The sequence below is a fragment of the Chroicocephalus ridibundus genome, chromosome 10 (genome assembly GCF_963924245.1).
Source record: "Chroicocephalus ridibundus chromosome 10, bChrRid1.1, whole genome shotgun sequence".
Classification (NCBI taxonomy): domain Eukaryota; kingdom Metazoa; phylum Chordata; class Aves; order Charadriiformes; family Laridae; genus Chroicocephalus; species Chroicocephalus ridibundus.
The window spans coordinates 8489462-8514805 of NC_086293.1; the positions used below are offsets into that span (position 1 = coordinate 8489462).

At 64.5% G+C, this 25344-nt stretch overlaps 1 protein-coding gene across 3 annotated transcripts; it reads left to right on the forward strand.

The window, feature by feature from the left end:
• The first annotated feature begins 303 nt into the window (after positions 1 to 303).
• Positions 304 to 23851, forward strand: LOC134521510 (semaphorin-3F-like). Of its 3 annotated transcripts, none has more exons than XM_063348056.1 (19): positions 304 to 420; positions 3530 to 3702; positions 12697 to 12857; positions 13020 to 13082; positions 13688 to 13807; positions 15176 to 15256; positions 17311 to 17404; positions 17809 to 17928; positions 19165 to 19304; positions 19384 to 19498; positions 19702 to 19771; positions 19895 to 20039; positions 20156 to 20378; positions 21260 to 21348; positions 21687 to 21728; positions 21973 to 22130; positions 22211 to 22278; positions 23138 to 23271; positions 23366 to 23851. In XM_063348056.1, the coding sequence occupies exons 2-19, from the start codon at positions 3591 to 3593 to the stop codon at positions 23774 to 23776; spliced, it is 2346 nt and encodes a 781-aa protein (XP_063204126.1). In that variant the 5' UTR covers positions 304 to 420; positions 3530 to 3590; the 3' UTR covers positions 23777 to 23851. The 3 variants fall into 3 exon arrangements, with proteins under 3 accessions (XP_063204126.1, XP_063204128.1, XP_063204127.1); XM_063348057.1 differs by lacking the exon at positions 304 to 420 and adding an exon at positions 3282 to 3301; XM_063348058.1 differs by lacking the exon at positions 15176 to 15256 and having other exon boundaries at positions 23366 to 23849.
• Positions 23852 to 25344: the final 1493 nt, after the last annotated feature.

The following is a 25344-nucleotide window of genomic DNA, read 5'->3' on the forward strand; positions in this document are numbered from 1 at the left end:
CCCCGCACGGCGCCGGGGGGACCACCGGCACGGAGCAACAAAAGGCCGGAGGTGAGCGGGGAGGGGGAGGCGCCGGGGCTCGAACCGGCGGCCCCGGGGCGGTGGGTGGGGCTGAGAGGGCGTGGCTATGCAAATGAGACCCCTCCTCGGCGGCGGCGAGCGCAGGGGCTGCGGCGCCCGGTGGGGCAGGGCCGCCGCCGCCGCCGCTGGCCCCGCCCCCGCCCCGCCCCTTCCCCCCCCGCCCCCCCCGCCCCGCCGCCGCTCCACGGGCCGGGGCCGCGGCGGCAGTCGAGATGGCGGGGGGCCGCGGGTGCCCGGCGCGGCGCTGAGCCGAGCCCCGCCGCCCTCCGCGCACACACACCTCCCCCTCCCCTTCCCACACCCCACCCCGCCTCAGCCGCCGCCGGGACCCCCGCAGAGGTAAGGGCGGGCGGAGGAGGGGGGGTCCGGCGTTGCCGGGGGGGCGCCCCGGAAAAACTTTCCGCCGTTCGGAACTCGTGTGTGTGTGTGTGTGTGTGTGTCCGTGTGTGTGTCCCCGCTCCGCGCCGCGCTGCAACTTGCAGGTGGGGGGGTGTGTTGGTGGCTCCTGTGCTGGGACCCCTGCCCCGAGCGGGCAGCGACACCGGGGGCTTTGCAGAACCCCGCGCCTCGCAGGGGGGCAATACCCCCACACACACCCGGCAATACCGAGGTGTGGGGGGGGATGTCTCTGCCGGTCCCCCAACCCCCGGGAGCCCGCGGCTGGGCGGGCGCCCCCCGGTCCCGCGGGGGGACGGTCCCCGGGGGCAGGGTGCAGGCAGGGACGGAGGCTGGCAGGGAGCTAGGGGGGCCGAGGGGCTGTGGCAGGGTGGGTGCCCCCCAAGGGAGAGGGTGCTGAGGGTGGGGGGGACACACCAGAGCCCCCTCCCCCCGCCCAGCACCGTGGAGCGGGTGGCATGGGGCAACCGAAGCCCACCCCGGTGGGACCCCGAGCCCCGGGGGGGGGGGGGGGGAGGGCCGGGGAGCAGGGGACAGGGGGCTCTCCCTGGGGACAGGCCAGGCGTGCCGGCGCTGCAAAGTTGTGCAAAGTTATTCCCCGGGCGCGAGAGGCCGCGGCGGACCATTAGCGTTATTATTTTATTTTATTTCTTATTTATTCCCCCTCCGCCCCGGGTGGGGGGCGTCGCGCATTGGGGCGCCGTGGGCAGCCTCCCCTCCCGCTGCCCATCCTGCCTGCATTTCTTTTTCCCTCCCAAAACGTTTCCTGCTCCCAAGGCTCGCTCCGGAGGCCGCTGGGACCGGGAGTGCGGGCAGCCCTACCCTCAAACCCCCCTCTGCACTCCCCCTCCCTGTACCCCCTCTGCCCCGGTGTCTCGGCCCCCTCCCATAGGAGTTCCTATTCCAGCCAGGAAAACCTTTCCTTAATTGCTTCGGCTCGGCGCGCTCGGTTGACCGGCCTGGGGAGGGGGGATAAAGCCGAGTGGGATTTTGATCTTCCAGCGGCAGCACCAGCAATGGCCAAACTTTAATTCCCTAAAAAAAAAACCCACCCCCCAAACCCCAGCCAGCCCGGGTGCTGGCGGGGGGGAGGAACGTGGCCGCTCTCCCCTGGAGTTTCCAGTTTCCCTGGAGCGCAGATGACCCTGGAAATAGAGATTTCCCGGCCAAGGTGCGCTCCAATGGGCCGTTTCCCCTTTTTGCTTCCTTGGAATTTGCCTTTCCCGGCCAGGCCTGGGTGCCCCCTGCTCCCCGCCGGCCCTTTCCCCCCCTCCTCGCCCTGCGCTCACTGCGCTCCCCTCCTCTCCCTCTTTTCCTTTGTTTGCCATCTCGCTCCCTGTCTCTGACGCGTACGCCGCTCCATCCAAATGCAATAGTGGGATTTGCCAGAATTATTTCCTAAAGCTGCCGGGGAGAGGGGGGGGAGGTTTGGATGGAAGGGGGGGGTGGGTATTTAACTGCAACCAACTGGAGTTTTGGCTGGTGGAGGGACTGGGGGGCTCGGGCTGTCCCGGCTGGGCTGATGGGAAGGGCAGAGCCTGGGAATGGGTGGGAGAAGGGTGGGGGCAGCCTGGAAAGGGACCGAATGCCAGTACAATGGAGCAGAGCTTGTGTGTGCAGGGGGAGAGGAGCAAATCGAAATATTTACTGACTCCAAAGGCAAGAGCGAGGGGGGCGGGGGGGAAATGGAGCCCCAGGGACCAGCGGTGCCACCGCTCTCCAGGTCTTGCCCGGCCGCCCGAGGGAGTGCATCGCTGGAGGGGCTGTGGTGGCACCCCCTTGGCCACCCCATTTGCACACCCGCTGGTGACAATGCTGCTGCCCTTGTCCCACTTGGGGCTGGCGTCGCGGGTACCCCCCTTGCAGCTCAGCATCCCTCTCCAGGGGTTCCCCGAAGGGTTCCCCGCCATCCCCCTGGCGCCTTTCTGTGTGCCCGTCCCCCGTGGGGCTGTGCGGTGGCAGCTGGCAGAGCCATGGAGGGCACATCCCCGTGGGGGTGGCACAGTGGGGACCCCCCGGTGCCGTATGCTGGGTGGCAGCTCCATCCCCACGGCGCAGAGCGCCTTCGGCTGGGCTGGCCAGGTGCTCCCTCATGCCCGAGCCCACCCGGGTACCACGGGGCAGCACATCCCACCCTGGGTGTGAAGCTCCCTGGGGACACGAGGGGCTTCCCACCACGGGCCTCCTCCCGAATCCTGCCCCGAGACTCCTGGAGCTCCCGGGGAGGGGGGACCCGGGCCCAAGGTGATGGTCCCTTTCCAGCAGGGGCAGGGGGGCATGCCGGGGGCACTGCGCGCCGTGCTGTGCCGTGCCGTGCCGGGGTGCGTGTGTGGCTTGCTGGAGGCAGCTTGGCGGACTCCGCTCAGTGCTGGAGCCCCAGGGAGTCCAGCTGCCTGGCACACAGGCAGGGCTTTTTTTTTTTTTCCTTTTTCTTCCTCTTTTATTTATGAAAAAAAAAAAAATCCCTTTTTTTTTTTTTTTTTTTTGTACGTTCTTGGAATAATGAAGTCCAGATTTCCTTCATGTTGGAAAGATTTGATCCCGGCTCTGCTCGCTGTGGCTTTGCCGGGGGCTGGGAGGAGGTGGGGGGGGGGGCGGGAATGGGAGAGGGCTGGGGATGGGACCCCTCTGGGTGCTGTGGCGGGGGGAGCCAGCTTGGCGGGGTGGGGATGCTGCAGGCTCGGGGCGGGGGGGGGGGGGGGCGGACGGGGAGGGCTGCTCCTCACCTGGGCAAGGCTCGCCAGTTTGGGTGGAGGAGCGCGCTGCTGCGGTGCTCGCCACCGCGCTCGCCTCGCCCTGCGCGCTCGGCTGGGCACCCGAGGAGGTGAGGCTGGGCACCCCCCGATTCCTCCCCCCCCCAACCCCCCCAGCCTGCTCAGTGGGGTTCAGCTGAGCACTCCCCCTCTGCAAGGCTGGCTCCCAGCTCTCCCCGGAGGATGCTGCGTGCCAGCGGGTGATGAAGAGCGGGATGTGGGGGGCTTGTCTCCCCCCCTCCGGGGGTGCAGTGGGTGCAGAAAACTGATGTCCTTCCCCCCTGTGCCCTCCTTGGCAGGCTTGGCAGCCCCCCCCACCCCGGACTCCCTTCGACCTCGGTGCCCCGGTGTGTGCCCACCATGCCCGTGGTGGGCGTCCTCCTGTGGGCCACCCTGCTGACTCTGGGCTGGCGGGCCGCCCACGCCAAGGACCACGGCGTCGCCACCCCCAGGGTGCAGCTCTCCTTCAAAGGTAAGAGCCCGGCGGAGGGGGTCGGGGAGCAGGGTGGGACCCTAAGAAGGTGGAGGAGACCAAGGGCACCCCGATCCAGGCTGCTCCTCCTCGCCCAGAGCGCGGGATGCGGGGGGGGCATCAGCAGGCTGCACCCTCGGAAAGCTCCGTGGGGATCTGTACCGTGTCTGAGCTTCCAGTCTGCCCCCTGCTCCCAGTCTGGGGGGGGCTGGTTGCCTGCCCAGTCCCCCCAGTACGCTTCCTCTCGCGTGTGGGTGGCTCCCTCCATCTGGCAAAGCCGGGTGCTGAGGTGTGGGGAGCCCCCCCGCAGTAGCCCCTTGAGTCCAGACAGCAGCTTGACGCTGCCCTGACCCCCCCCAGCTGGTATTAGCACCTGGGAGCTGGCAGGGAGCCGGCAAGAGGCAGGAGGGGAGGATGCCTGGTTGGGGGGGCGGGGGGGGGAAGAAGGGGCTTAACCCTTTGGTACCGGGGCTGCCCAACCCACCCAGCTGGCTCTGGGAGCTGTGGGGGGGACCCCGGGGTAAGCTTTGGGGTGGAGGGGTTGACCAAAATAACATCGGAGCTGCTCCTGCTGTGGGGATGCTGAGGGGGGGGCGGGATGGGGGGCAATGAGTCAGGGCTTGGGGTTGGAAACCTGGAGGAGCGGAACAAAAATTGCCCCTGCCGGCAATGGTGTATTTGATGCTGCCATTGCCCTAGTGCTGGCTGCCCGCTGGGATGCATCCCAGCGTTGGGACGCGTGTCGGGAGGGTGACAGGCGCGCGGAGCCTCGCATCTGCCCTGCCTTGGGGTCCCGGGGGAGGCGAGATGCCGTGGGAGAGCGGGGGCCATGCTGCCTGCGCCCCTGCGCCACCGTCCCACCGTGCCTCTGCCCTCCGGTCACGTTCCGAATGGGCAAACCCAGGATGCGGTGGCAGAGCCCACGGTGAGCACGGCGGCTCCGGGCTGGCAGAGCCTGGCAGGAGGGGCTCAGGGCGGGGTGTACTGATGGCAAGTGTGGTACAGGCAGGATGAGCCGCTGGTGCTAAGGGCTGGTCTCGACAGGAAAAATGGCTGGTATGAAGAGGCAGGGGACAAGTCCAGGCTGGAAAGGAGCGAGCAGTTCCTCCCGGCACGGCAGGCGCCGTTTTCCTCTCTGAAAGGTGGTTTCGGAGGATTTTGGGGGCTGCGGGGCGCTTCGGCTGCTGCCGTTTGCCACCCAGGGATGCGTCTCTTGCCCTGGCTTGGAGCATCCCTTCCTCGTGGCCAAGGCGACGGGAGGCTCCGGCAAAGTCCTGGCACCCGGTGCCTGCCACCCCGGCGAGGTGTGTGTTAACGCCTGTGGCCATCCCGCAGCCGCGGGGAGTGGGATTAACTCCGGATAAGCATGGTTAGGCCTGCTGTGCCGCGGGGTGGGGGCTGGTTTGGGGTTGGTTTTTTGGCTGGGTGGAGCAGAAGTCCCTGGCCATGCCCCAGGGACCCGGGAGTGTCACCAAGCACCTGTGTTGGGATCACCGGTCCTTCTCCCTCCTGCCTGGGGTGGCCTGACAGGGCTCCCCGTGCCCTCGCTGCCTGCAGAGGGGCTTTGTGGTGGGAAAAGGGCCAGTTCACACTTGCACATGGAGAAGAAATGCCATCGGTGTGCCAGATGCAAGCATGCCGGGATCAGGAAGGCATGCGCTCGCCCCTTCCCTGCCCATGCTCTCGCAGCAGTGGCAGCGGAGAATTAGCCCAGGGTCTTCCTCGAGGGCCAGCCGGGAGCCGCACGCCGAGCTGCTGGTAAGAGCCTTCCCCACGTTGATACTGTGCCCGCAGCCTCCTCGAAGCCGTGGGGCCGTGAGATGTGGGGTGGCAGCGGCACTTCCCGGCCAGCCCCAGCCCCTTCTCTTGCTTGAGGAGCTGAGGCTGCTACCCAAATTCCTGGCCCCAAATGCCCCAGGGCAGCTGAGCAGGCAGCGGAGCTGAATGTGATGGGAGCTGGGCACTGGTGTGATGAATTGAGGTGGGCTCTGCTGGCAGGGACACGGCCGTGGCACCGCTGGGGGGGACCTGGTGGCCATCGGTGTGGGCATGGCTGGAGGGATGACGCTGGGGCTGGGGTGCAGGTCCCCACCACCAGCATCCCTCTGGCTGAAGCATCCCCATGGGATGGGACGGAGGTGGCCATGGCCTGGAGCTGGCGCCCGGCGGGGTGCCGGGGAAGGAGCTGTGCTGGCGGGAGCTGCATGTCCCTGTGTGTTTGTGTCATCCCGCCCCCCCCCCCCCCCCCCGGCGCCTCGCCTGGGCCGCGCTGCCTGGAGCCCCGCCAGCCCCGGGAGCGTCTCGGGGTTTGTTTGCCTTTGCTTGTTATCGCGCGCCGGAGGTTTGTCGCAGCTCCCCAGGGCCTGCGTCATCCTCCACGGAGCCCCATCGTCTCTGAGAGCTTTAAAAAGAAATATTAGATATATATATATAAAATAACGAAGCAATAGGAAAGGGGTTGGAGCCAAGCTCCTTCCCCCCCCTGGTGCAGGGTGATGGGCTGGACAGGGTCAACCCCCGGTCCTCCCCCCTCCCCATCCCGTGACCCCCGTGGTCCCTGTCCGTCTGTCCTCCCTCTCAAGGCTTTCCTGTCCATGTGTCGGCAGGAGGAAGGTGACCGGCACGGAAAGAACAGCGCTGGGAGCGGCTCCGGCTCCGCTCCCTTTTGCCAACAGCCTCTTCCCAGATCCCAGCCTGGTGCTGGCCAGAAATAGGGTGGATATTTTTAATCATCTCCTTGCTAACAGTTCCCCCCCGCCTTCTCTCTCCCGTACACATCCTGCGGCCCCCTCTCCTCCGGACCTTCCTCCGTGCCGGGGGGCTCGGGCACCGGGGGGGGGTTGGCTGCCCAACCGGTGCTTTCCCCACGAGGATGCAGGAGGTGATGATGATGATGATGGTGATTCATCCCTCCGTGTCCTGCTCCCTGTCCGGCGTGGGAAAAGCGTGCGGGAAGGAAGGGTGGGCTCTGGCCCCCCATCACTGCGGGAAGCCCTCAGGGTCAGGGCTCTTCGGTGGGGCTTCAAAGGGGGAGCCGCCGCCCCCGCCCCCCCAGCCCTGCTGCGACGGGAACAGCCATGCCGGCACCTCTCGGAAAAGCTGCGGCAGAGGTCCAGCCGGGGGGGGGGGGGGGCAGCCCTGGCTGGGAGGGGCCGAGTGAGAGGCAGGGCAGTTCCTGTGGAGCGGGGGGGGGGGGGGGGGGGAGAAAAATCACTTTAAAAAGAATAAATCAAGCGGTGGAGTCTCCTCTTGGCGATGCCGCCAGCCCCCTGCGTGACCATGCTCTTCCTGCCTCAGTTTCCCCTCCTGCCCCGCTGGCATTTCGGCTGGCGGCCGGGGGACATCGGCACGTTTGATCCGGGGCTGGGGGTGGCAGATGGCTGGAGAGGAGCCCGGCCAGGGGACCGTGTCCCCGGGGGCCACCCTGGCGCCCTCCTAAGCTGCCGCAGCTGTGGGCACCGCTCGGCGACAGCGGGCTGGGATAAACATGGGGGGGACATGGGGGGGATGCGCAGGCAGGGCCAAGGGCTTGGGGACAGCCAGCCCTGGGGACGTGCTGGGAGAGCCGGTGCCATCGGTCCCCACCCCGGTGTGGGTTGGGGGGGTTTGTGCCCGGACCCCTTGAAGGTGGGGGACACACCACGGTACCCTCTCCCATGCCCTGGGGGGCGGGGACGTGGGGCTGAGCCCCCCTAAGAGGATTTCTCTGGCTGGGGCGGTGGGGGGCTGTGGCAGGACCCCCCCACCCGCTGGGACCGGCTGCCGCTAGGGCTGAGCCCCCTGGGCTCCGGCTGCAAAGGTCCGTAAGCTCCTTAATCCTTGTTCCCTCCCCCCCAACCCTAAAAAAAAAAAACCAACCCGTGTGACTTCAGCCCCCCCATCCAGTAGCTAATAAGCTCGTTATCCCTCAAATTAGCGACGCTCCTTCTGGAGCAGCACAGTCAGCGTGGCCATTCCTGGGGTCCTGATGTGTGTGTGTCACCCCCCACACCGGCTCCAGAGCCACCAGCCCCTGCCAAGGGGGCGGGTAGGGACCCCCCAGCTCAGCCCTTTGCTTTTGCAGGGATTAAAGTGTTTTTTTCCGAAGCCGGGCTTCTTCCCGAGAGGGTTTTCCTGCTGCTGGAGCATCCACTGGCCCAGCTCCCCGTGGGGACCGGGGTGACGGCTGCCGAGTGATGCTCGGTGGGGACGGGGTCCCCCCTGCCGGCGATGCTCGCTGGGACACATCCCCCCCACCCTGCGAGCACTTGGGGCAGGCTGGCGGGGGGATGAATCAGCGGTTTCGCCTGAAAAAATGTGTTTTTTCTTTTTTCTTTTTGTTTTTTTGGCCCGTGCCCAACTGGCCTGGCGGTGATGGTGGCCGGGGCGGTGCGGGGGAGGAGGTGGGGGAGCACCCGGCTGGCCCCGCTTTTATCCCAAGGGATTTGACCCGGGTGGCCATGGCACCTGTCCCCTGCTGGGGGGAGCAGGGGCTGGCATGGGGCGATGCTCCCAGGGGGGGAGCTGGGGATGGCCCAGGGCGGGAGGAAAGCGGCAAGCGGGAGCTGGAGCCATTTCATCTCCCGAACCCCCCAGCAAGGCGGCTTCGGTTTCCTCCCACCTGTGAATCGGTTAAATGGGAAAAGAGCTTGGCTGGGGGCCACGGAAACTCTCTTATTACATGTAATTAGCTTAATTACATCATAAATAACCCATCAAGGGGTAGCGGAGTGACGCTCAAACAAATAAGCAATTCTGCTTTCATCGGTCGACCCACCCAGCTCTTTGATCAGCCCCAATAACAACAAATGCTTTAAACAGGCGGGGGGGACGCATCCAGCCCCCCCATCCCTCTCCCAGCATCACTCCCCATCCCTCCCCTCTGCCGGGTACCCAGAAACCCACATCCCGGATTTCCAGCAGGGGGAAAAAAAAAAAAAAAAAATTAGGGAGGAGCATCCCCAAAATTTGGGGCATGCTTTAAATTTGTGTGGGATAAAACGTTCCGGGCTGGAGCTGGGATTTATCCCTGCTGGGCCGGGCTCCCCTGGGATCAGCGCCGGGCTTCTCCATCGGCATTTGGAGTGAATTCATTCACCCCCATGCAAAGAAAGGGCTCCCAAAAGGCGCTGCCGCCGCCAGCCGAGGGGGGGGAGAGCGGTTATTGAATATAAACACGCCGTGTAATTTACATACTAATTATGTTGAATGCGCTACAAGCCCATAATTAGAAACTAATTAGGTGAGAGCGCCTGTAATTGGTTTTGGGGGGGGGTACAACGATGGTGCACCTGGGGAGGTGACGGGCTCGGGTCCTAATGGCATTAACTCTTTGTGCTGGCACCCTGGTGATGCCTGGGGGGGGGGTCGGGGGAATTTGGGGGGCTGGGGTGAGCAGCACCCCGGGATGCATGATCTTTTTGGGTTCCCCCCCCTCCTCCAAAATCTCGCCCATGCTTTGGAGATCAGTGGCAGTCTGCGTGTCGGTGGGCGACGATGGGCAGGGAGCGCTCATCCCTGCCCCGTGGGGACGGTGGTGGCAGCCAGCAAGGGCTGACGTGTGGGCAGCTGCCGGAGCTGCGAATTCCGCCCGGATTTGGCATTCTAAGGGGGAATTTGGCTTTGCAGAGCGTGTAATTGGGCGGTGCCGCTCATCACCATCATGGGGCAGAGCCCAGCATCGCCCCACGTTGCCAGCCAAGGGGCTGAGGGGCTCCTGGCCGCCGGCATCGCTCAAGAGCACGGAGTAATTAAATCTCAACGCCCAAGGCCACCAAACGATGCTGGGGAGGCAAGTTGCTGGGGAGGGACTCGGTGGGGACTCCGTGGGATGCTGTGAGGGGATGATCCTCAGGGTGGCCACCCCGGCTGCGATGCCGGGTGGCTCCTGGCTCCGGTGCTGGGCAATTAAAATGGGATTAGGCTCCCTGCCAGCCGGGGAAGCTCCGCTGGTAGTGGGGCTGGTGGTGGGGATGTGGGAGGCAATACGCTCATCAGTGCGCATCCGCTAACGAGCCGGCTTCTCCAGCCCTGGGGGACACCCCACCGCCCCGCTCCGTCCCCTGGGCCCCCCCCTGCCTGCTGGGGGCAGGTTTGGGGGCGCGATGGCAGGGGATTAGGCGGGAGGGCGGGAGGGTGGCGGTTCGGGAGGTCAGAGGTTGGGGCGGGGGCTCGCCCCCCTGCTCCGTCCCCTTTGGAGAGGGCGTCACGGGGCAGCGGGTCCGTCACCGCCCCGCTTTGGGGGTGCCCCTCTGATCACTGGGGCGTGGGGGGCTGAATGGCACCCCCGGCGAGGCGGGTGACGGGGCCCTTTGTGCTGCTGGCCCCATCCCCTGCTGAGCCCTGGGGTTGTCCATCCCAATGGATGTGGGGTATTTGTGACTGTCGCTGGCACAGGACCCTCCTGCCATGCGTGGGACTGATGGTGTCCCGCTCCAGCTGGGAGTGGGATGACGGGACTGTGTCCGCTGGAGAGGTTGGATATGGCATCCCTGGGCCAGGCAGTGATGGCAGATGTAGGGCTGTCCCACATGAGATCTCCCACATGGTTTAACCGCCATCCCCGGCTCTGCCCGCACCGGGGTTGTCTCTGCCCCAAGGGTGATGGACAGTGGGTTCCCAGCACCGGTGGCAACCTCTCCTGCTCCTCTGCCTGCGTCACCCTCTGCCGGAGCCGCTCTGCCCTTTCCTGGGCACACACACAGACACTGCACAGGCAGCCACTGGCCACGGGGCAGGCAGGGACTGGTCCCACTGTGCCACAGGACAGGCAGGGGACACCGCGGGTGGCAGGCAAGCCAGCATTGGCAGCAGGGAGCATCTGGAGCCCAGATGGGAGAGGCAGGAGGAGGAGCGTGCTGGGGCCGGGGGGCAGCCCCCCACCCTTCGTGCAGCGCCACCCCACCTCTGCCGTGGCAGGGGGCACCCCCAAACCCCACTGCGCTCGCCCCATCCATCCAGCCCCAGCGGGCAGGCAGGCGGACCCCTGGGCTGGGGGGAGGTTGATGTCACGTCCCGTGACGCCGTTTCCCGCAGTGTGTCCCGGGGGGGCAGAGGGGGTTCCGCCCTGTGGTGCCCAGCACGTACTGGCCTTGCCGCTGTGGTGCCGGGTGGGCTGTGCGTGTCCTGCTGTGGGGCTGGGGACCAGGGAGCACCGCTGCTGGCCGCAGGACGGAGATGGTGACACCGGGTAGCATGGATCTGGCCACGTCTGGGCAACCCTCTGCCCTCCGTGGTGTGGGCTCCCATGGAGACCCCCCCTTTTTCCCAGGCTAACAGGAGGGTGGGTGCCCACCCTGCCCCGGAGGTGCTTGCTCCCCCTGCCAGCTCCCCATCCCACCCCCGGGATGACAAGCAGGGTGTCCCCGAGGCTGTGCACCCACCCCATCCCTCCTGCTCCCCACAGAGGGCAGACCCCCATGTCCCCAGGGTGCCTAGGATGGGAAGGGACCCTGGGGACACTCGTGGGTCATTGCCAGCCCCGCTGTGGGGCTGGGAGGCGGGAGGTCGGGGTGATCTGCAGGCACTTGGCATCCCAGCTGGGAACAGCAGCTGGCCGCTGGAGCCCTGCCCGGCCCTGCCTGGAAGCCGGCGTGCTCCTTCCCGCTACTGACCTGCGGGACCGTCCTCTGCTCCCGCTGGGAAAGGGGGGACCCCAGGGGGCTGCCCCAGCCCCAAACCGGCCCCAGCACCTGTGTGGAGGGACAAACTGTGGGGTGAGGATGCTCATGGGGGTGGCATCCAAGGGGGTGACGCTTTGGGTGGGAAGGTGGCATCTGATGGCTGTTGGTGGCATCCAAAAGGGTGACACCTCCAAAGGGGTGGCACCTCCACAGGGGTGGCATTTGGGGCAGATGGCATCCAATGGAAGTGGCATCCAATGTCTAGGGGTGACATCCAAAGGGGGTAACAATTCCAAAGGGGATGGCATCCAAGGCAGATCGTGTCCCATGGAGGCGGCATCGGATGGCTGTTGGTGGCATCCAGAGAGAGTGGCACCTCCAGAGGGAGCGGCACCTCCAAAGGGGGTGGCATCTGGGGCAGATGTCATCCCATGGAGGTGGCATCTCATGGCTGAGGATGTCATCCAAAGGGAGTGACATCTGCAAAGGGGGTGGCAGCTGGGGAAGATGACGTCCAGTGGGCGTGGCACCTGATGCCTGAGAGTGGTATCTGATGGCCGTTGGTGGCATCCAAAGGGATGGCACCTCCAAAGGGGTGGCACTTGCAAAGTTGGTGGCATCCCTGGCAGATTGGTGTCCCATGGGGGTAGGGTCTTCTGTGTTGCTCATGCCTTGGCCCCTGCTGCGTGGTCCTTGGCACCGGCCCACATCATCTGCAGCACTTCTGCCTTCCATCTGGCTGCCTCATTGCACTTGTGAATATTCATGACCCTCATTATCCTCTTTCACTCATTGCTCCCACACTCGAGCTAAAAATAACTTCCCAAGGGGGGATGGGGTGCACAGGGTGGGGGAGTCCCCTCGCTGGGAGCTGCCTCCTTGGGGTCCCAGCTCTTCCATCCAAGGAGCCAGTGGCCTGGGTGGGACACGGGGACCATGATGAAGGGGGACCGGTGCAGGAGAGGGGTGATGCCGGAGGTTTGAGGAGCTGTGGGCTCTTGGATGGGATGCATTGGAGCCACCCCTTTCCTCCCCCATCTCAGTGGGGTGATGGGTCTCCTGAGCTCAGGTCCTGCTGCCCCCTCCTCTGCCCACTCTTGGTTCTTCCAACCATCCGTGAGCATCTCCGTCATTGCCCCATGTCCCACGTAGAGGTGTCAGCATCATGGTGCTCATGGAGGGGGAAGTAGGCACCGTGGGGCTGGAAGGTGTGCACCATGACCTGGAAGGTGGGTTCCATGGCCTGAAAGATGGGCACCATGACCTGGAAGGTGCCCACCTCCTCTCACAGGAGGTCCTGCAGCTGGGACCAGGCTTGGACTCAGGGGCAGGGGTGGCACTGGGGAAGGCGGGGGTCCCCAGGGTGCTGATGCGTGCCCCTTTGCCCCTGCAGAGCTGAAGGCGACGGGCACGGCGCACTTCTTCAACTTCCTCCTCAACTCCAGCGACTACCGCATCCTGCTGAAAGACGAGGACCACGACCGCATGTACGTGGGCAGCAAGGACTACGTCCTCTCGCTAGACCTCCATGACATCAACCGCGAGCCCCTCATTGTAAGCTGCCATCGCAGGGCATGGGTGGAAGGAGGGCAACCGGGCACACAGGCGGGCATTTCGGGTATTGGGGCAAGAGCTCGATGGGCATCAGTGGTGCCGGTGGGCAAGAGGTTGGGCTGGGTGGGAACCCTGGTCTCCCCTGGACTGGTGTCTCTGCAGATCCACTGGCCCGCGTCCCAGCAGAGGATTGAGGAGTGCATCCTGTCGGGCAAGAACAGCAACGTGAGTGGCTACCATGAACCCTCTTCTGGTAGGGGTGGGGGGGCTGGTGCCCAGCACTGGAGGGGGATTTATGTCCTTACGTCCTACCCTGGAAATCCCCTGGGTCCCCTGTAGCGCAGCAGCATCTGCAGCCAGTGGCACTCCAAGGTGTTGCGGTGTCCTGCCACCCCTTCTGTCCCAGCCACGCAGAGTCTCATGGGCAAGCAGGAGGCTGAGATCCCCACACTGCATCCTCCTGGCAGCCAGGGCTGGGCCCTGCAGCCTGCCGGCTCATGCCCCATGGCAACACATGACCCATACCAACCCATAACCTATGCCATCACATGACCCATACCAACCCATGACCCATGCCATCACATGATCCATACCAACCCATGACCCACGTCAACCTATGGTCCCATGCCATGTCCCATGCCAGCCCATGCCCCATACCAGCCTCCCACCTTCCTGTCTCCTTGGCCTGTTTTCTCCCTTCCCCAGCTCCTGCCCCATGCCAGGGGGCTGGACCCTGTGGTGCCCACCCCGGCATGGGTGCTGGCAGGCGGTGGGAAGGGGGGTGCCCCTGTGCCCTTGCTGGGATTGGCACCCCCTCCTCTGCTTCCCAGGGGGAGTGTGGCAACTTCATCCGCCTGATCCAGCCCTGGAACCGGACCCACCTTTACGTGTGCGGCACTGGTGCCTACAACCCCATCTGCGCCTTCGTCAACCGCGGGCGCAAAGCCCAGGTGAGGGGCGGGAGGGACGGGGGGGACTGATCCAGTGCCCAACCCGGTGGTGCCGGCACAGCTGCTGTAGGTCTGCGGTGGGGGGTGGGAGGGTGGTGCAGCAAGGCTCGGCTCTGCCGGCTGGTGCTGGGAGGTCTGGGGGGGCAGAGGGCCGGGGGGCAGCAGCGGGCTGACGGGTGACCGTGGCTAACGGTGCTGTGCTGCCGAGTGGGGCTGAGCCATCTTCGCAGACCGAGGACTTCTCTTCACCCTGACGTCGGCTTCCAGGCAACGTGCCCTCCAACCCTGCTGGCTGCGGCCACCGTTGGATCTCCGCCGGGGCGAGGGACATGTCTCCCTCTGGTTTCCCACCTGCCTCTGGGCTGTTGAGCCCCTTGCTACGGATGTGGAGGATGCCCGGCACCACGCCAGCACCGGTGTTGCACAGGGAGAACCATGGCAGGGACTGTGCTGGCCGTGTCGGAGACTTCCCTGGATGGATGTCACCCGGCCCTGAGGACCATGGTGCACAGCAAGAAGGTGGCATCAAAGCCGCGTGCCACTGGGCTGGATGTACGACAGAGGAGCGCTTTCAGGACAGCCCTGGGAGGGAGCCAGTCTCTGCAAGTAGCAGCGCGGGTGTCCCGGGGGATGTCCATCCCCCCACCCCGGGGTGGCAGGTCCTGGGCTGTGTCCTCTCGGAGCAAGCTGGGTGCCGTGAGCCAAGGGAGGAGCACGGCGCTGGACGTGGAGGACGGGGGTCTGCCTCAGTCCCCCAAGCCCGGCAGGGGCACTGAGAGAGGTGGATGGTGCTCGGGCCACTCCGGATTGGGACCAGATTGGTACTGGATTGGGACCGGATTAGAACTGGACTGGGCAGTGTCAGCATTTGAGGACCAGGGGTGCCAGTGCAATTGAGGACAGCGTTGTGTGTCCCCTCCGGTGGAGGCAGTAGTGGTGTGTCAGGGACAGGGGGTCCTGGTGACCCCTGCGGTGCCGGTAGCTTCCCCAGTGCCGCAGCTCGGCACTGGGACATTGCTGCTATCCACGGGGTGCTGCCAGCTGGGTGACAGGTGCCAGCATTGTGTCCCCAGGCAAGAACACAACCTGCCCGTCTGTGGGTAGCCACCTCTCTGCTCTCTCCTGCCCCGCGCCGGGGCACCCTGGTTCTGCCGGAGAGAGCAGGATCCATCCTGGAGAAGCTCCTGCTGGAGGCCAGCCCAGCCCAGAGCATCCGCGGAGCCCCACCAGCACCACCCCGGGGACCGCGGCTCTGCTGCTCCATAGGCATCCATCACCCCAGCTCTTGGTGTCCCCCCGCCCGCCCCCGCCCCGGGGGGTCCTTGCTCCCCACCGGCGCTAACTCTCTGCCCTGCTCCTTTTCCCCAGGGGTTTCCGCCGAGCCAGCCGGGAGGCCGGGAAAGCAGATCCACCGACAGCCCCCTCAGCCCAAGACCAGCACAAAGCAAGGTGGGAACCAGTCTGGGAGCCCGCCGCAGCCGTGCCCACCTCTCCCCCGGGCCACAACGGAGCCGCGGGCTCCTTCTCCTTCCCACCAGCATGTTTCCGACCCCCGGGCCGGGCGCCCCATGCCATGGGCATCCCCGCCATGTCCTCCCCTCTCGGCACAGCATCTTCCAGCCACCGGCCTGGCATCTCTGCTCTCTTTCTTTCACTAACTCCTTCCTCCCAGGCCGTGCACGGGTCCCCTGCAGGGGACACTGTCAGGGACGGTGGATCCCCATGCCCCGCTGCCAGCTTTTCCCAGCTCCGGGCTTTCTGTGTCCGTTGGAAGCGGGGCCACATGTCGGCAGAGCCGTGGGGCTCTGGATAGTTCAGGGGAGGATGCCGAGGCGATGTGCAGGAGGTGTTTTGGTAGGGTCTACAAAAACATCGCTGAGCCGCTGCTTCGCCCTGCCCCGGGAGGGGCTTGTGTCATCCCAGTGGGCAAGCGGGCTCCGGGAGGCGATGGCATCCCCAGCTTCTGGGGACACCCAGCATCCAGCCCGCCCTGACAGTGTCACCCCCCCGAGTCTCTCCCCTCCGGACTAATGTGGGTCGGTGCATGGGCTGGGGAGTGTGTGAGGTGCGGGCACCCCATGGCAGCCTGTCCCTCTGTGTCCCCTGGCCCCTCTACTGTGAGGGTGGGTGGTAGGAGGGCAGAGGGCAATGCTTGGCTGCGAGCATCTCCCCAGCTTCGGGCAGCTTCTGCTACCAGTTTCCCCAGTGGGGAAGCACTGTTGCCATTTCAGCCCCATCAGGACCCCCCATTCTTCCCTCCCTGATGGATCTGGCCCCCAGCATCCGCAGGGAGAAGCTCCCTGGCGAGGCTCCCTGTGCCCCAAGGAGCGGCTTCCTGGGGACTACCGTCACCGGCTCTCTGGCAGCTCCAATGCGGTTCAAGACACGTTAGCCGAACGGCAGTGGCTTGCCCGGTTGGGAGGGTGAAGTGGTGTGGCCAGTTTGGCCAGCTCAGGAGCAGGGCCGGCACCGAGCAGAGGAGTTTGTGATGGTGACGGTGGCGCAGGCAGCACAGTGCTGCCATGGGGATGGTGGAAGTGTGGCTGTGCCCGTCTCTGGGGTAAGGATGCCCCAGGAGGAGCTGGCATGGGGATGCCCTCCGGTGGGAGGTGTCCTCACATGGTGAGCATCCCGGCTCCCTGCCCCTCCTGCCCTTCCCGCAGCCAGGGGCTCTGCCAGGACCCTCCTCACCTGTCGACAGAGGGTGGCCGCCACTGTCTCCATTGCCCCTGTGTCAAAGCCAGGGCACGGCCAGCAGACAGCTCTGCCAGCCTGATTTCATTGCTTGAGGTCCTCCATGCTGCCATGCTTAGTGCTGTCTCCAGGGGTCTGTACACTGGGCTGAGGGGTGACCTGGCTGCCCCCAGCCGGCACCAGCAGAGGGTTTTGCGTGCGTCTCTGGAGACAGTGTTGGTCTGGCCCCGAGCCTGGGATGTGTGATGGAGCTGGGGATGGCCACAGGGAAGGCAAAGGCTCGTAACAACATGGGGCAGGTCCCCTGGAGTAGGCACAGCATCTCACTGCGATGCCACCCCGGCGGTGCATGCTGGAAAATGGGTCTTGGCAAGAAGACCATGGCGGGTCTGGCCGCCGAGCTGTGCCGTGGGCCATATCCTGCCTTCTGAAGCTGCTGGAACTGCGTGACCTGGAGCCGGCCAAGTGGTGACGTATGGCGTGGCCAGCCAGAGCCAAGAGGTGGTCGGAGGGAGATGTTTGCCCAGAAGCGGGCCTGGGGCATGGATGTCCCGTTTCAGCCTGGTGGCTCAGCCAAGTCTCCAAGCAGTGGAGGGCATGGAGAAGCACTCGTCAACATCGGAGGAGTAGCTTGCAGGGGCTTCAGCTTCTCAGGAGACCTGCAGACCCCTGGTGTGGTCCATCCACATCTGTCCTCACTGCTGGACTCCATCCTGGAGGAGGCTGCCTCTCCTGGTGAGCTTTAGAAGGTGCCACAGGGATGAAGAGGTGAAAGTCTAACCAGCTGCTTGGTTTGCTTCCTTTTTTAGGATTATATCTTCTACCTGGAGCCGGACAAGCTGGAGTCGGGCAAGGGGAAGTGCTCCTACGACCCCAAAGTAGACACCGTCTCTGTGTTAATAAGTGAGTCCTGTAGCTCCCTGGGGACAGCGCTGCCTGTGTTGAGCAGAAGGAGCATGCAGGCAAGATGGGACAACTCCCACTGTCTTCCTGCATTGCCCAAATATCCCCAAGGAGTCGAGTTCCTGCCCCTGCCACTCCTGCCCACTCCAGCTGCAGGTGGCTGGGCACCCAGGATGCCTGGTCCTTACGCACCTGGTCCTTGGGCACCTGGCCCAGCAGAGGTGGAAGTCTTGGTTACAGACCAGTGCCAACCTCCCAAGCTCTCTGGGATGGCCACAGGCAGTGGGCCTTTGTTGCCTGGTGGCTACCGGCCGGAGCTGGGACTGGATGCAGCCTGGGGCAGTGGGAGAAGGTGGGTGGATGGGACGAGGTGGGGATCTCCAGCTGATCTCTGCCCTCTGCAGATGAAGAGCTCTACGCTGGCGTCTACATTGACTTCATGGGCACGGACGCAGCCATCTTCCGCACCATGGGCAAGCAGACAGCCATGAGGACAGACCAGTACAATTCACGCTGGCTCAATGGTGAGTTCAGGTGTCATTGGCCCAGGTTCCTTGGGAACCCCACATCTCCGGCCCTAGAGACGAGACCCATCATGTCATACTGTGTCCTTCTCCCAGGACAGAGACAGTAGCCAGCACAGGCAGGTGGATGGATGGTGGTGTGGGATGGATGGGTGGTGGTGTGGGATGGGTAGGTGGGCGGACAGATGGATGGACAGTTGATGGATGGACACATGATGGATAGACAGATGATGGATGGATGGATGGATGGATGAATTGATTGGTGTATGATGGATGGATGGACGGATGGATGGATGGGGGATAGATGAATGGATGGGATGGATGGATGGATGGATGGATGGATGGATGGATAGATGAATTGATTGGTGTATGATGGATGGATGGACAGACGGAAGGATGGGGGATGGATGAATGGATGGGATGGAAGGAAGGAAGGAAGGAAGGAAGGAAGGAAGGAAGGAAGGAAGGAAGGAAGGAAGGAAGGAAGGAAGGAAGGAAGGAAGGAAGGAAGGAAGGAAGGAAGGAAGGAAGGAAGGAAGGAAGGAAGGAAATCTAGGCAGAATAGCAGAGAGATAGCTGTGTGGAACATGGTGACAGACATGCTGGGAGCTTTGCTGGGTGGTGGGAGCAGTCAGCTGGTGAGAGAAGAGGCTGGCTCTGCCAGAGTCTGTGCATGGGTTTCTGCAGGGCTTGAGATGTCAACCATGTCGCCTGCAATCAGTGACCCCGAGCGCTCATCCTGCCCCCCTCGGAGCACCCCTGCCTGTGGGGCGGCAGCTGAGTAAACAGAGCAGAGCAGATGGGCTGATCCTGCCGGGCCGGGGAGGCGGCAGGGCGGTAACCCGAAGAGGGGGAGCTGTCAGCGCAGGCTGGGCACCGGCTGATGGATGGCAGGGAGAAGCTTCCTGAGAAGCTTCCAGGCTGTGTGGTTCCTCCCCAGGGGGAAAAGACCCATTCCCACCGCCCTGCTCATGAATATGCTGGAGCCCTCCACCCTGTGGACCTCAGGGATGCTCCCAAGGATGCTTCGAGCCCCTCCTAGGGCACCAATGGTCACCAGAGAGACTCAGATCCTCAGCCCACCTCTGGAGCTCTGGTTCAGATCCGGCGCTTGCCCTGGTGGAAGTGCTTTCCCAGGAGTGGGGCCGTGCCAAAGGAGAGGGGGGGATCAGCATTGCGCTGCGGCATGGGGCAGGAGTGCTGCTGGGCTGACAGTGCCGTGCCATGCCATTCCAGACCCGGCCTTCGTCCGTGCCCAGCTCATCCCCGACAGCAGCGAGAGGAACGACGACAAGCTCTACTTCTTCTTCCGAGAGAAGTCGGCTGATGCCCCGCTGAGCCCCGGCGTCTATTCCCGCATTGGGCGCATCTGTCTGGTAGGTGGAGGGGTGGGGGGACGGGGAGGGGAGCGGGGGCGGGCAGGCAGAGCTGAGCGTGGGGGTCCCTCCGTTGCAGAACGACGACGGGGGCCACTGCTGCCTCGTGAACAAGTGGAGCACCTTCCTGAAGGCCCGGCTCGTTTGTTCTGTGCCGGGACCCGACGGGATCGAAACACACTTCGACGAGCTCCGTGAGTTGGGGAGATGGGGGCCAGGGGCCTTCTGCACCCCTTGGGGGCTTGGGGGTCACCCTGGGGAGGGCTGGGGACCCCGTTGCTGCCCCCCACCTCTTACCTCTCCCATGCGGAGCTGCTGCCCACCCTGCCCCAGAGTCCCTGGGCACAAGGTGGGTCTCGCCTCCCCCATGGTGACACCCCCATCTTTCTGTCCCAAGAGGACGTCTTCATCCAGCAGACTCAGGACACCAAGAACCCTGTTATCTACGCTGTGTTCTCCGCTTCGGGGTGAGTGCTGACCCTCCCGGCACGGAGCAGTGGAGGGGGGTCCCCAGCTGGGTGGGGGTCTCAGTGATGCCTCTGTGGCGGGCAGCGCCAAGCCAGAGGGTGGCAGCAGGTCCTTCCTCCCAGGTCGGTCTTCAAAGGCTCTGCTGTCTGTGTCTACTCCATGGCCGACATCCGCATGGTCTTCAACGGGCCCTTCGCGCACAAAGAGGGACCCAACTACCAGTGGATGCCCTACACGGGCAAGATGCCCTACCCCCGGCCGGGCACCGTAAGTACCCCCCAGGCACGCACGGGGAGGTGAGCCGGCACCTGCGGGGCAGACGGCACCCTCAGACCCATGTCCGGATACCGGGTCATGGAGCGCTGGTGACGTTTGTGCCACAGTGCCCTGGGGGGACCTTCACCCCATCCATGAAGTCAACCAAGGACTACCCTGACGAAGTGATCAACTTCATGCGCGCGCACCCGCTGATGTACCATGCCGTCTACCCCACCCACCGCCAGCCACTGGTGGTCCGCACCAACGTCAACTACCGCTTCACCACCGTGGCCGTCGACCAGGTGGATGCGGCAGACGGGCGCTATGAGGTGCTTTTCCTGGGCACAGGTACCCACGCCGCGCACCGCGGGGAACGCAGCATGCTCCGGCGCGGCCCCGGAGGGCACGGGCACCACCAGGGCTGGCCAGAACACGGTGCCCTCTGCCATGCTGGAGCCAGGCGAGGGGCTGAGACCCACCCCCCCGAGATCCCTGCCCCTCCTCGAGGCTGCAGCCTTGTCCTTCCCCTGCCCCAGTGCCCAACCCACCATCCAGCCTTGTCCTTCCCCTGCCCTGGTGCCCATCCCACCATCCAGCCTGGTCCTTCCCCTTGCCCAGTTCCCGTACCCAGGGCCGGCGATCCAGCATGATACCTGCCATCCTAGGGATGCCGCCATCCAGGCTGGTTCCTGACCCATCCCAGGGGCCCCACCATCCAGCCTCATCGTTTCCCGACCCCAGTGTCCATCCTATGGGCTCTGCTCTCATGGAACCTCATGCTTCCCATTGCCCATCCCAAGGCCACCGTCATCCAGCCTCGTGCTTCCCCTGCCCGATTGCCCATCCTAGAGGCACCAGCATCCTGCCCTGTCCTTCCTCAGTCCCAGTGCCCATCCTGGGGGCACTGTTGCCCAGCCTGGTGCTTCCCCTGCTCTAACATGCATCCCAGAGCCTCCATGATCCATCTTGGACCTTCCCCTGTCCTGCTGCCTGTTCCCAGCTGCTGTTCTCACCCTGCCTTGGGTGGTGGCAGTCCCTAGCCACATGTGGTGACCTGAGCTGACGTGCCGCACCCCAGGCACAGCTGCCCGCTGTGGCAGGAGAGAGATGGGGATGGGCTTGGGGGGTCCTTCCACCCCCCAGCTCCAGAAGGGACCCCCTTCCCAGGAGGGGAGGGCATAGATGCCCAGGTGTGGTACTGAGCACCCGGGCACTGTGGTGTCTTGCAGATCGGGGAACCGTGCAGAAGGTGATCGTGCTCCCCCGGGATGACATGGAGACGGAGGAGCTCATGCTGGAGGAGATTGAGGTGTTCAAGGTAAGGGCTGGTCTGTCCTCCACCTTCTGCTGAGCGTCCTCAGCCCAGCCAACCAGCCCCTTGAGACACCAGCTGGCTTCTTGGGACATAAACCTTCCCCTTGGGACATCAGCCAGCCCCTTGGGACACCAGTCAGCTCCTTGGGACACCAGCCACCCCTTGGCTGGCTCTGGAGGGACCCCAAGCATTGGTTGTCTTGCCCACTGTCCCCTCGCAGCTCCCCCTGCCCACCCCTGCCCACCCCAGCTGCCTGGGGGTGTGCGGGGTGCCCACCCTGGGGCTGCAGTGCCAGGGCAGGTAGTCGCCCCTTCATCTCCTTTGCTCCTGCTCCCGTCTAGGTGCCGGCACCCATCAAGACGATGACCATCTCCTCCAAGAGGGTGAGTCATGGTGTGTGGTGAGGGGCCAGGAAAATCCTACATGTGCCCAGCCGTGGCACTGCCCAGTGTCACCACAGCACCAGAGTGGCTGGCAGGGAGGCACGCGGGTGGCCACAGGGCAAGCTGAGTGGTTCTGGTGTCTCGGCCGGTCCCAGTACCGGGAGGCTGCAGCTCATTCTGGGGGGCTCCTTGCAGGGTGAGGACGAGATAGCATCTCACCTGTCCTCTTTGTCCCCCCCAACAGCAACAGTTGTACGTGTCCTCGGCCGTAGGGGTGACCCACCTGGCCCTGCACCGCTGCGACGTGTATGGGGAAGCCTGTGCCGACTGCTGCCTGGCCCGCGACCCCTACTGCGCCTGGGACGGCAGCGCCTGCACCCGCTACTCTGCCTCCTCCAAGAGGTACGGGGGGCCGGGGGGGAGCGGGAGGGAGGGACCCCCCCGGCCCCAGGCTCCCCCATTCACCTCCCGCCTCCCCACAGGAGGAGCCGACGGCAGGACGTCCGGCACGGCAACCCCATTCGCCAGTGCCGAGGCTACAACTCCAACGGTGAGTGGGGTCTGGAGCACAGCCCCATGGCACTGAGGGGGAGCTGGGGGGTGTCCTGAGGGCAGGGAGTAGGAGGGTGTGAGCAGCAGCCAGAGGGGGACATGGGTGGATGGATGCACCATCCAGCCCTAGTGGGCTGATGGTTGTGTAGGTGGATATATGTGAGGAGAGTGAGGATGGATGGATGGATAGATGAATGGATGGAAGGAAGGAAGGAAGGATGGATACATTGGACAGGAGGATGAACATGGATGAGTAGATACAATGTGGATGAGGATGAGCGCCTATGGGTGGGTGGGTGGATGGATGGATGGGTGGATGAATGGATGGATTGATGGGTGAATGGATACATTAGAGACGAGTATGAACATGGGTGGGTGGGTGGATGGGTGGATACATTGGGGATGGAACACGGATGGACAGATGGATATGTTGGGGAGGAGAACAAGTAGATTTGGACAGGTGGGCAGAGGGATGGATGGGTACAGTGGGGGAAGGATGACCACAAATTGATGGGTGTGTAGATGAATAAGTGGGTGGATGAGTGGATGGGTACTTCAGAGGAAGATGAACATGTGTGGGTGGGTGGGTGGGTGGGCGGGTGGATGGATGGATGGATGGATGGATGGATGGATGGATGGATGGACGGACAAACGGATGGATGGATGGACACCCCTGTGGAAGCATGGCTCCACTAGAGGAGGAGCACACTTGCTGGGTGACTGGGGAGCAGGCAGACCCATGGCTGGAGGAGGACAGGAGCTCTCCCTTGGAGAGCAGGTGGGCTGTGCAGGAGGGCAGTGGGGCAGGGGCACGGAGGAGCACGTGTGACCCGGCTGCCCGTGTCCCGCCCCTGCAGCTAACAAGAACGCGGTGGAGGCCGTGCAGTACGGGGTGGAGGGCAGCACCGCCTTCCTGGAGTGCCAGCCCCGCTCCCCCCAGGCCAGCATCAAGTGGCTGCTGCAGAAGGACAACAGCGACCGGCGGAAAGAGGTAGGGCAGGGTGCTGCACCGGGGGTGCCGGGGGACCCCAGGGGAGGCCAGGCACCAGCCGGCTGAGCCTTGCCACGTTTCCCCCCCCCACCAGCTGCGAGTGGAGGGCCGGGTGCTGCGGACGGAGCAGGGCTTGCTGCTGCGCGCCCTCCAGCTCGCTGACAGTGGCCTCTACTCCTGCACCGCCACCGAGAACAACTTCAAGCACACGGTGACCAAGGTGCAGCTCCGCGTCCTCAGCGGCCGTGCCGTCCACGCCGTGCTGGTCCAGGCCGAGACTCCCCCCGGCCTGCCAGGCGCCCCCACTCCCCGCTACCAGGACCTGCTGCAGCTCCTCACCCAGCCTGAAATGGGACTGCTGGACCAGTACTGCCAGGGCTACTGGCGGCACATGGCTGCTAGCCCCCCCCAGCCGCTGGCTGGCCTCAAAGCCAAGGAGCAGCAGGACCAGAAGAAGCCTCGGAACCGCCGGAATCACCAGCCAGAGACCTACGGGCCTACATGAAACCATCATCAGGGACTTTGCTAGCACAGTGGTCTATTTTTCCCCCCTTTTAATATTAAAAATATCTATAAATAAATAAATATATATATATATATATACACATCCACGCACACACGCACGCAGACACACGCACTCCCCCCCTCCCACAGGAGACGGTATTTATTTGTAGGTTGTACATAGTCACTGGGGTGATGTGACCCCTCCTCCCATCCCCGGGGAGGCGCGGGGACCCCTGGTGTGACCGCGACCATCATCCCTGTCTTCCCCCCTGCCCTGAGACCCCAGGATCATGGTGTGTGGGGACTGAAGGGCACCGCGGCCGCTGTTTCTCCCCGGCTGGGGCACAGCACCGCAGCAGGGGCCAGAGGTGCTGGGTCCTGGCATGGGATGGGGGTGATGCCCTGGGGAGGGGGACAAACCCCAGCCAGGGGGGATGAGGCAGGGGCAGGGGGAGAGGTGGTGCTGGACAAGGTCTGCTCCCCTGCAACGTGGGCATGGCCCTCACACCTTCCTGCCTCAGTTTCCCCACCCAGTTATCCAGAAGCAAGTGCTTTCCATGGGGAAGCTGCAGACCACCAGGCAAAGCTAGAAGAAGGGGGCTGTGGAGCGTGGTGGGGGGGAGACAGGAGCCTCAAGAAAAGACCCAGGTGTCCAGGCCACGGTGGGGGCTCGGCCAGGGTCTTTGGGTGGGGAAGGGAAGGAGAAGGGGTTGTGCCAGGGTAAAACTTCAGGCAGCTGCTGGCGCTCACTGGCACCGGCACCCCTGGGCATTTGGGGCACTCAGACCATCAGCTGCCCCCGCAGGGCACCCCAGTGGTTGCGGGGGGGGTTGTAAATAGTTGTACATGGGGAGCGCAGGGGCGGCTAGGGCCAAGCAAGTGCCCCCCCCCGCCCAGCCCCCAAATAAACGCTGGCTTTGGGACGGATGCGGGCGCCTGCGCGTGCTCTGTCGGGGACGGGGAGCAGGCACTGGGGGCTGCGCTGCCGCCTGGGCCCAGCACATAATCCCCTTAACTCTCCCCCTGAGCCCTGCCGGGGGGGGCAAGGGCTGGGCTGGAGTCCAGCGGGGAGCTGGGGGGAGCCTGGGGGAGCACTGGGAACACTGGGAAGCCAGGGCACTGGGTGCTGGGGGGTGGGCACCGGGCAGGACAAGGGGGCATGGGGAGGCGGCAGCACTGCCTGAGTGTTAGGGGTATGCTGGGCTGGGCTGGCAGCCAGTACTGGGTGTTACCGGAGGCATTGGGAGCACTCAAGAGTCAGTACTGGGGGCACTGGGGGGAAAGTACTGGGGTTTGGTACTGGGAGCCAGTACTTGGTTGTACTGGGGCCATGGGGTGTGGAGGGGTGTCTCTACAGGGGACGCTGCTGGTGGCAATGGGCAATACTGGGCTGTACTGGGGGCACTCTGGTCAGTACTGGGGCAATGAGGGTAGTACCAGGCTCCTGGGAGGCACTGGTGTTGGTGCTGGGGCATCCTGGGCCATACTGGGGACAGTACTGGGGACACTGGAAGTTGGTACTGGGGGCACTGGAGGCATTCAGAGTCAGTATTGGGGGCACTGGGAGAA

Coding starts and splice junctions, on each gene's coding strand:
- LOC134521510 (XM_063348056.1), top strand. CDS start 3,591: ATGCCCGTGGTGGGCGTCCTCCTGTGGGCCACCCTGCTGACTCTGGGC. Junction 3,703..12,696: donor GGTGCAGCTCTCCTTCAAAG/GTAAGAGCCCGG, acceptor TTGCCCCTGCAG/AGCTGAAGGCGACGGGCACG. Junction 19,772..19,894: donor GCTGTGTTCTCCGCTTCGGG/GTGAGTGCTGAC, acceptor CCTTCCTCCCAG/GTCGGTCTTCAAAGGCTCTG.